The sequence below is a fragment of the Cebus imitator genome, unplaced genomic scaffold (assembly GCF_001604975.1).
Source record: "Cebus imitator isolate Cc_AM_T3 unplaced genomic scaffold, Cebus_imitator-1.0 Scaffold729, whole genome shotgun sequence".
Lineage (NCBI taxonomy): Eukaryota > Metazoa > Chordata > Mammalia > Primates > Cebidae > Cebus > Cebus imitator.
In genome coordinates, this window is record NW_016108044.1 from 788,334 (window position 1) to 798,099 (window position 9,766).

General features: G+C 54.5%; 2 protein-coding genes across 2 annotated transcripts; one reads left to right on the plus strand and one right to left on the minus strand.

Moving 5' to 3' along the window:
* Positions 1-447: 447 nt before the first annotated feature.
* On the plus strand, positions 448-3,815 carry MYLPF (myosin light chain, phosphorylatable, fast skeletal muscle). Its single transcript, XM_017519226.2, has 7 exons — positions 448-556; positions 1,641-1,733; positions 1,970-2,045; positions 2,241-2,345; positions 2,439-2,517; positions 3,486-3,534; positions 3,622-3,815. The coding sequence occupies exons 1-7, from the start codon at positions 554-556 to the stop codon at positions 3,724-3,726; spliced, it is 510 nt and encodes a 169-aa protein (XP_017374715.1). The 5' UTR covers positions 448-553; the 3' UTR covers positions 3,727-3,815.
* Positions 3,816-3,991: 176 nt separating this feature from the next.
* SEPTIN1 (septin 1) lies at positions 3,992-9,721 on the minus strand. The gene is made up of 11 exons (XM_037735109.1): positions 9,614-9,721; positions 9,405-9,478; positions 9,154-9,244; positions 8,978-9,064; positions 8,634-8,757; positions 8,206-8,340; positions 7,988-8,105; positions 5,237-5,336; positions 4,826-4,991; positions 4,466-4,556; positions 3,992-4,376 (listed from the first exon to the last, which is right to left on the minus strand). The coding sequence occupies exons 1-11, from the start codon at positions 9,681-9,683 to the stop codon at positions 4,290-4,292; spliced, it is 1,143 nt and encodes a 380-aa protein (XP_037591037.1). The 5' UTR covers positions 9,684-9,721; the 3' UTR covers positions 3,992-4,289.
* Between the last annotated feature and the right edge of the window lie 45 nt (positions 9,722-9,766).

The window sequence follows — 9,766 nt, forward strand, 5'->3', positions numbered from 1 at the left end:
TCAGGAGGCTGAGGCAGGAGAATTGCCTGAACCCAGGAGGCGGAGGTTGCGGTGAGCCGAGATCGCGCCATTGCACTCCAGCCTGGGTAACATGAGGGAAACTCCGTCTCAAAAAAAATAAATAAATAAATAAATAAATAAATAAATAAATAAATCTGAGTCCCCCCAACCCCACACAGGAGTATAGGATCTGGTTCATCTCTCTCCCAGAACACTGCCTTGGGTCGGGTCCACCCTAAACTCTGGCACATTCCAGCCCCTCTTTGGGAGAAAGAATATCCCTTCTTGCCCAGGCCCTAGTGAGACATGCATCCCAAGACCTGCTTCCCCCCCGCTCCCCCTGGGCTCCAGCTGTTGCAGGCCCTCCAAGAAAGGAGACGCCCTGAGCTGGGCTATTTTGGTATCTGGGGTGGGTACCCACAGGGCTAAGGTTACCTTGGTATGTTAAGGGCTCCCTGGAGCAGGACTATATAACCCCAGAGGGACTGCTCCATGCTGACTCCCTGCTTCTTTCCCACCAGAGCTGCTGCCTTGCCCCCCGGAGACTGAAGACATGGTGAGTGACAATCCTCCAACCCCTGCCCAAATCCCTTAGACCTCAGGGCAGCCTCACCCTTTGAAAGAAAGTAGCCGGTTCCCAGTCCAACAAAAAGTTAAAAGGATGGTCATCTCTTTCTTGGCATCACTGATGGAAAATAGAATGTGTAATAGCCTAAAGGATCCAATCAATGATAATCCGCCCAGACATTCGACTCACAGGGGCCCAGTCCCTTTCAAAACCTCTTCCATCGTTCCTGCACTCCATCTTCCTAAAGCCCTCTGGCACCACGCAGGCAATAACTCCTATCCCATTTTACAAATGAGAAAGTAGAAGTTCAGGCCAGGCGCTGTGGCTCATGCCTGTAATACCAACACTTTGGGAGGCTGAGGTGGGCAGATCATTTGAAGCCAAGAGTTTAAGATCAGCCTGGCCAACATGGCAAAACCCTGTCTCTACTAAAAATATAAAAATTAGCCAGGTATGGTGATGCATGCCTGTAATCCCAGCTACTCCAGAGGCTGAGGGTGTTAGAATTGCTTGAACCCAGGAGGCAGAGGTTGCAATAAGCCGAGATCGAAACACTGCACACCAGCCTGGGCGACAGAGTGAGACTCTCAAAAAAAAACAAAAACAACAGAAAGACAAGATGAAAGAAAGAAAAGAAAGAAAGAAAGAGAAAAAGAACGAAAGAAAGAGAAAAGAAAGAAAGAGGAAGTCAGGAAGGAAGTCAGGAAGGAAGGAAGGAAGGAAGGAAGGAAGGAAGGAAAAGAAAGTAGAGGCTCAAACAGGGCGAATAAGTGGTTGGGGTCACACAGCAAGTCTGGGGCTCAGAGGAACCTGGCTCAGGCCACTGAGAAGAGAAGGAAGCTTCCATTCATTGTGGGGGATGAAGAGATAGAGGCCCAGGAGCCACAGATGGGAATTTGGGGAATGCAATCAAAGCAGGTCCCCTCAGCAAAGAGGTCCCAAGGACGGAGAGACTCAGGCCAAAGAGTTGCTTTAGAAACCAGGACTCAAAGAATTCTGAATCTAATCCATTGCCCCCAGAGAAGTGGAGGGACTGGTCCATGGGCCCCTTTATTCAACCCTCACCCTCCAGGCACCCAAGAAAGCCAAGAGAAGGGCAGTAGAGGGCGGAAGCTCCAGTGTCTTCTCCATGTTTGACCAGACTCAGATCCAGGAGTTCAAGGAGGTGAGTGAGGGGACAGGGGAAACTGAAAGGCTGACCAAATACAGACCTCTCCCCCGCCCTCCCCCTGGAATGTGCACCTGTTTGAAGGAGGGGAAAGGTTTAGAATTCCTTCCTGCCCTCCCTGCTTGGGGTAGAAGAGGACAGCTGGCTAGGAGCCAGCATCTGATCTGCCTGGGGCAGGGATGCTGAGGTTGGGCCATGGGGGACCTAACCCTCCCCATCCTGGCCCTGCCCAGGCCTTCACCGTGATTGACCAGAACCGTGATGGCATTATTGACAAGGAGGACCTTCGGGACACCTTCGCGGCCATGGGTGAGCCCACTACCCCAGGTGGGAATATTCAAGGCTGCAGAGTCGAGGAAATTCAGTGGCCTTGGGTTCCGGCCCTGTCAGCTCCACCTTGGGCCTCAGTCTACCCAGCTGAAAAAATGGATGGGATCATCTGAATTAGTAGGAAGCACAGCCCTGGCCTCAGAAGCCTGCTCCAGCCTGTACTTCCCCCACCAGGCCGCCTCAATGTGAAGAATGAGGAGATAGATGCCATGATGAAGGAAGCCAGCGGTCCCATCAACTTCACCGTCTTCCTGACCATGTTCGGGGAGAAGCTCAAGGGTGAGTGGAGTGTTCTGTGTCTAAGGCCCCAGTTGCCTTTTCCCCAGACCCTTCAGGGACCCATCAGCTTCATGTGCCCTCTGACCCCCACAGGTGCTGACCCTGAGGATGTGATCACTGGAGCCTTCAAGGTCCTGGACCCTGAGGGAAAGGGCACCATCAAGAAGCAGTTGTGAGCATTGGTCCCCCAACCCTTTTTCCCCTTCCCCTCACTCCACCAGCTGCTCCCACACTGAAAGCCTCCTTTAAGTTCCTACCAAGGCTGCGCGCTGTGGCTCAGTATTTTGGAAGGCAGAGGCAGGAGGATTGGCTTGAGGCCAGGAGTTTGAGACCAGCCTGGGCAACATAGCATGACCCTGTTTCTAAAAACTTAAAAATTCGCGGGCTGGCCAGGTGCAGTGGCTTGTTTCTGTAATCCCAGCACTTTGCAAGGCCAAGACGGGCAGATCACGTGAGGTCAGGAGTTCAAGACCAGCGTGGCCAACACGGTGAAACCCAGTCTCTACTAAAAATATAAAAATTAGCTGGGCATGGTAGCAGGCGCCTGTAGTCCCAGCTACTCCGGAGACTGAGACATGAGAATTGCTTGAATCCTGGAGGCGGAGGTTGCAGTGAGCAGAAATCAAGCCACTGCCCTCTAGCCTGGGAGACAATAGTGAAACTCTGTATCAAAAAAAAAAAAAAAAAAAAAAAATCAAAAAAAAAAAAAAAAAAAAAAAAAAAAAAAAAATCGCGAGCTTGGTGGCAAACACCTGTAGTCTCAGCTACTCCGGAGGCTGAAGCAGTTAGATCCCTTGAGCCCCAGAGTTCCAGGTTGCAGTGAGCTATGATCAAACCACTGCACTCCGGCCTGGGCGACAGGGCAAGACCCTGTCTCAAAACAAAGAAACAAAAATTCCTACGAAGGGTTAGGCACTGTCAGAGGTAACGGAGTAGTTAGGATTGTGGTAATGGGCGGTAAGATTGCATTTCCACAGCAAATGTGGGCGGAGAGGGCAAAAGCGAGCCTCTAGCAGGCCAAAGAGGAAGTAGAGTGACCCGGTTTTTGGGACGCTGGGGCTGGCAACGGGCATGAGGTGCGAGGGAGTGGAAAGGAATCAGGAACCCAATCGCAACTCCCCGTGTGTCACCTCTCTCCAGCCTGGAGGAGCTGCTGACCACGCAGTGTGACCGCTTCTCCCAGGAGGAGGTGAGTAGGGGCGGGGCTGGAGAAGTTAAGGAGGAGGAGCCGGGGAGCCTAAGGGCCGGTGCGAGACGCCCCTGCGTCTTCCCGCAGATCAGGAACATGTGGGCGGCCTTCCCGCCCGACGTGGGCGGCAACGTTGACTACAAGAACATCTGCTACGTCATCACGCACGGCGACGCCAAGGACCAGGAGTAGGGGCCCCCGCGGGCCTCCCTGGCCGAAGCTTCCGGCCGGCCCGACCCCCATCCGGCTCCCAATAAAATTCAACTGGTCTTTCTTTCTTATCGGCAACGCCTTCAGTGTGTTTGCGCGAGAGCCTCAGGTGGGAGGCTGGGCCCAGACGGGGCCCACACCTAAGGGAGCGCCTCACAAATGGAGGGATGCGGCCTGGAGGCCTGCGGGGGGCGGCCCTACAATCTACGGCTGCCGCCTGTTGCCGCAAGGAAAGAGAAGTCTCGCGTGGCTGCGGGAAGCTCAGTTTTTATTGAAGACAGAGCCTGGGAGAATAGAGGCGACCCCGAAAGACAGTGCGGCAGTGCGAGGCTGGGCCGCAGGCTCTGGCCGGGAAGTGGGCGGGGTCTGGCTGGGCGGGGAAGGGGCGGGGCTTCTGACCCGGGCTGGGAGAACCTCCCCCGAGCCAGAGCGAAGGCGGCACCCGCGGGGGGTCCGGGATTAGGCGCTGGGCAGTGTGGGGCGCAGGGATTGGACAAGAGGCCGACTGAAGGCGGAACCGAGGTAAGGCCGGGCGGGGCGTGGCCTCAGAGGGCGTCTGACTGCTCACCCTGGGCTTGGCTCTGCTGCATCTGGGCCTGCATCTTCTCCAGCATCTCTTGCATGCGGCGCAGCTGTGCGGGGCGAGATTGCAGGCTGTGACCCGGCGAGGCCAGAAAGGGACCTGGGGCCTCGGTCGGGGAGAAGCGAGGTGTGTGCTCACCTCTTCGTCTTTCTCGCGGATCAGCTTCTCGGTGTCCGCCAGAGGCATCATGGGCAGCGGAATCTCCGTGGCGCTCTGGCGGGAAAGCTTACTGCGGGGCAGTGGGAAGGGGACAGGAATCAGGAACTGGGCCTGAGGTTGTGAGTGAGACCCAGGAGGCAGGGCCTGGGGCGAGGTTGGGGTCTAGGAGGCGGAGCCAGGTCCCTGAGGTTAGGGCGGAAGGCAAAGGGGGTGGAGAGTGAGAAGTCTGAGTGGTGAAGGCGGGGTCACGGGTGGTGAGGACCGGGTCATGGGTGGTGAGGACCGGGTCATGGGTGAGGCGGGACCTTGGAGGCTCCGACTGTCGGCCCCGGCTCTCACCTGCGGCTGGCTCGATCGCGAGCCCCAGGCCGGGCCAGGCTCTGTAGGCAACGGGCCCGGTAGCCCTCGTAAAGCAGATCGTGCGTCACCTCTTTCAGGTCCTGCAGGTGTGTCTGCACCAGCATTCGTCGCAGGTTCAGGAAATCGCAGTGATGTGGGTTCTCCACTGGGAGGTTGGAGGGGGGAAGGGGGCGGCGGAGCAGTGAACATCAGGGAGTTTCAAGTCCAACCCACCCGCAGGGTCGGGTCTACAAGGAGGTCCTTCTGCCACTCTATCGGAGGGTCCACAATCTGCAGCCCAACGACCCCCCTTTCCTCCTAGGATCCACCCCAACCTCACATGTTGAGTGCGGCTGACCCAGAAGCCCCGAGCTCCCTCCTGCCACAGGACCCCTGCTTGTCCTCACTCACCCTCCACGGTCCCCCAAGAGTATCGGCGTCCCCTCACTGGTCGGTTCCTGCCATCCCTCACCACCTCGCAGGAACCCACAACTGCAAAAGGGATGCTTTCCTAGAGGGCAGGGGGCAGGGGTCACTCCTGGCCCACATGGCAGAAACTCTTTCCCAGCTTCAACCTCCACACCCGCCTCCTCTGCTTCTCACCCCTTCCTCTTTTTTTTTTTTTTTTTTTTTTTTTTTTTTTTTTTTTTTTTTTTTTTTNGAGACGGAGTCTCACTCTGTTGCCCAGGCTGGAGTGCAGTGGTGTGATCTTGGCTCACTGCAACCTCCGCCTCCCGGGTTCAAGTGCTTCTCCTGCCTCAGCCTCCTGAGTTGCTGGGATTACAGGTACTCAGCACTACATCCGGCAAATTGTATTTTTAGTAGAGACGGGGTTTTGCCATGTTGGCCAGGCTGGTCTGGAACTCCTGACCTCAAGTGATCTGCCCGCCTCAGCCTCCCAAAGGGCTGGGATGACAGGCCTGAGCCACCGTGCCGGTGAGATGAAGGTTTGGATGAGCTGGTTAAAAAACGGTTCCCAAGCCGGGCAATGTGGCTCACGCCTGTCATCTCAGCACTTTAGGAGGCAGAGGTGGGAGGACTGCTTGAGCCAAGGAGCTCAGACCAGCCTGGGCAACAGAGGGACACGCCCCCCAACCATCTCTACAAAAAATTTAAAAAATTAGCCAGGCATGCCAGGTGTGGTGGCTCACTCCTGTAATCCCAGAATTTTGGGAGGCCAAGGTGGGTGGATAACTTGAGGTCGAGAGTTCAGGAGTTCAAGACAGCCTGATCAACATGGAGAAACCCCATCTCTACTGAAAATACAAAATTAGCTGGATGTGGTGGTGCATGCCTGTAATCCCAGCTACTCTGGAGGCAGAAGCAGGAAAATCCCTTGAACCCAGGAGGCGGAGGTTGTGGTGAGCCGAGATCGCACCATTGCACTCCAGCCTGGGCAACAAGAGTGAAACTCCATCTCAAAAAAAAAAGAAAAATAGCCAGGTATGATGATATAACCCTGTAGTCCCAGCTACTGGGGAGGCTGAGGTGGGAGGATTGCATGAGCCCAGAAGATCAAGGTTGCAGTGAGCTGTGATCGCACCACTACACTCCAGTCTGGGCAGCACAGCAAGACCCTGTTTCAAAAAAAGAAAAAAAAAATGTTCTCATGGTTTAAGTGGACCAGAAGCCACGATGAGATTGGGGGTGGGTGAGGCCATCCATTTTTCAGCTCAGGGAATAGATTCATCAGAGGACTCTACCACATCTTTGGACATCGCTGCTGGAGAGATTTTCCTTCAGGATCCCGGCCAAGGAACTCCGCTGCTCAGAATCCTTCAGGAACGCCCCAGTGACTGAGTCAAGTCTGAATTCTGGCCTGAACACCAAAGCCTCCCTCAGCTGGCCTCATCAACCCATCTCTCATTCATCCAAACATCCTCGGCTGTCTACTCATTGAGCTTTTCCTTTTTCTAAATCAGGTGAACTCTTACTCATCCTTCAAGTATTTCGTTCAAAGGGCTCTGCCTCTATGCAATCTCCCCACCTACCCTAGGCAAGGTCATTGTCCCTTCATTAAATCCCCTGTGACTGGCTGGGTGCAGTGGCTCATGCCTGAAATCCCAACACTTTTGGAGACTGAGGCGGGCGGATCACTTGAGGCCAGGAGTTCAAGACCAGCCTGACCAACATGGGGAGACCCTGTCTCTACTAAAAATACAAAAATTAGCCAGGCATGGTGGTGCATGCCTGTAATCTTAGCTACTTGAGAGTCTGAGGCAGGAGAACTGCTTGAACCCAGGAGGCGGAGGTTGCAGTGAGCCGAGATTGCGCCATTTCACTCCAGCCTGGGTAACAAGAGTGAAACTCCGTCTCCAAAAAAAAAAAAAAAAAAAAAAGTATATTTTTTGAAACAAGGTTTCACTCTCACCCAGGCTGGAGTGTAGTGGCTCCATCTTGGTTCATTGCAGCCTCAATATCCCAGGCTCAAGTGTTCCTCCCATCTCAGCCTCCCGAGTGGCTGGGACTACAGGTGCACATCACCACACCTGACTAATTTTTGTACTTTTTGTAGAAATGGGGTTCTGCCATGTTGCCCAGGCTGATCTTGAACTTTTCAGCTCAAGCAATCCTCCAACCTCAGCCTCTCAAAGTGCCGAGATTACAGGTGTGTGCCACCATGCCCAGCCAAAAAAATATTTTTTAAGTTAGCCAGGCATGGTGGTGCAAATCTGTAATCCCTGCTACTCAAAGAGGCTGAGGCAGAAGGATCACTTGAGCCTACAAGTTTGAAGCTGCAGTGGTATGCCACCGTACTCCAGCCTGAGCCACAAAGTGAGACTCTATCTCCAAAAAACAAACAAAAAAGACAGAGGCCAAGAGAGACATAAGCAGAAACTGTAGGAAAGTGTGCTGAAGACACAAGGTAGGGGCCAGAGGGAAGTCACTATGTCCTCGTGTCTATGCTCCTGCCCTCAAATAGGCCTTAGCCAAGCATCTAGCCCAGAGGCTGCATATCTCGCCTATTTTGAGCCTTTGGAGACATGGCTACACTGGCAGCTTTCCATCTGCCTTCCTCAGAAGCGTCTACAGTCTAGCCTGACACACCATGCTCCAAAAAGGCCACTCCAAGATCAAAGACGTCTAAGCTGAAATCATGTTATGTTTGGTGGTGACTTTTGGCCTCACTTGGGGTTAAAGGTCAGAGGTCATTACTCACACCTTCTGCTTGAGGGCCTGGGTTTCCTGGGGCAGCAGGGCATCCGCTTTGCCAATGACTGGGATGATGTTGACTTTCTCATGTACTGCCCGGAGGAAGGCCACGTCTAGGGGCCGGAGCCTGCACCCAGGGACTGGTCAGTGCCCAGCCTCAGGGCACAAAGACCCCCAGCCCCAAGCCCTCCCTAAATGCCCCAGCCCCCAGGATTCCCCCACCAGACCCCCGGCCGAAGGGTGAGATGAAGTAGAGGCAGCAGTGGACTCGGGAGTCCTGGATGTTCTTCCTGTTCAGGCCACTCTCATCCCTAAGGTACTGCTCAAATTGCTCCTCGATGAATTTCACCACAGGAAGCCAGCTGGGTGTTGGGAGAGGATGTGAAGTCAGAGATCAAAGGCCAGAGGGCAGGGGGTGAGGCTAGCCAGGACTGTGAGAGTAAAACATCATTTATTTGGCTTCATCCAAAGACATTAAAGGGAACTGGTGGGGCCTATGTGAGTCCTCAAGAAGCACAGGGACCCAGTGGCCCTCCAAAACAGATACCACCTTTTGGGATAGGGAACCAGAACAAGCCAGCCCTATAACTGACCCCTTGGTCTCCAGGGAGTCACCACTGTGAAAGGCTGAGCCTCTGTCCCCTCCCCTCCTCACCAGTCAGAGCAGTCCACCGAGTCCCCAAAGCCAGGTGTGTCCACCAGGGTCAGCTTCACCTTCACACCCCTCTCCTCGATCTCCACACCCCGGCGCTCAATGGTCAGAGTCTGTGACAAGCGAGCTTTGGGATGGGAGACAGGTCAGGGATCCTGGGAGGCTCTGAGGCAGGATCAATTTCCTTTGTCAATTTCACAGTTGCCTGTGCCCATTTTCCGGGGGGAGGAAGTTCTCAGAAAAAAAGTCAGTTACCCGAGTCCCCAGATGGAAAAGACTAGGATGTAACCCAGGGACAGGGGATGGGGACAGAGGCTACTGCCTGGAGAGGGTGGTGAGGGTCTTACCACTAGCCTCTGGCACCTGGCGATCCTCATAGAGGTTGGTGAGGAACAGGCTGTTGATGAGGGTAGATTTCCCTAGGCCTGATTCTCCTGTGGACAGAACAGGCCCAATTGGTCAGGGGAGAGGACAGTCAGGGTCTCCTTAAGGACATCCCCTCCACAGTTCAAGACCCCCAGACCTGCCACCATGAGTGTGAAGTCAAACCCCTTCTTGACAGACTTGCGGTGCAGCTGGTTGGGGAGGGCAGCAAAACCCACGTACTCCTTGTCCTGTGGATGGGGGTAGAAAATATGAAGCTGTTGGCAATGGCAGGCAGAGTCCCCCAAGATCACTTGAGCTCTTGGGCTAGGAAGAGTCAGCAGGGTCTGTGACCCTGGGCATAGGGGATTGGGGGCCAAGATGCCCAGGTTTCTGGGCTTAAGTACTCACCATGGCTCCGCCAGCCGTCACTGCACCTGCCGTCTCGCCCCACTTCCTATGGTGGGGCAGGAAGTTGACTGCGGCTAACAAGGGGGCGGGCAGAAGAGGCAGCTGAGATGCTCAAGCTGGCTCAGTCTCAGAGAGGTAGGGAAGGCCAAGGCCAAGAAACCTGGGGTTACCACATCCTGGACCCCTTGTCCCTTCATCCCTCCATGCACGTTCAACCCCTCCATTCTTCAAACATCTGGATTCCAAGTCCCACTGCAGCCCCTCATGGTGATGAGACATGGGGTATGTGCAGACAGGAAGAAAGCACACTGCCTTTGTTAGCAGGTGAGATGAAGGAGGTTTTTTTTTTTTTTTTGAGACGG

Coding starts and splice junctions, on each gene's coding strand:
- MYLPF (XM_017519226.2), top strand. Junction 1,734..1,969: donor AGATCCAGGAGTTCAAGGAG/GTGAGTGAGGGG, acceptor GGCCCTGCCCAG/GCCTTCACCGTGATTGACCA. Junction 3,535..3,621: donor ACCGCTTCTCCCAGGAGGAG/GTGAGTAGGGGC, acceptor GTCTTCCCGCAG/ATCAGGAACATGTGGGCGGC.
- SEPTIN1 (XM_037735109.1), bottom strand. CDS start 9,683: ATGTCTCATCACCATGAGGGGCTGCAGTGGGACTTGGAATCCAGATGT. Junction 8,341..8,633: donor TCGGTGGACTGCTCTGACTG/GTGAGGAGGGGA, acceptor CCCAACACCCAG/CTGGCTTCCTGTGGTGAAAT. Junction 8,106..8,205: donor ATCTCACCCTTCGGCCGGGG/GTCTGGTGGGGG, acceptor CCCTGGGTGCAG/GCTCCGGCCCCTAGACGTGG.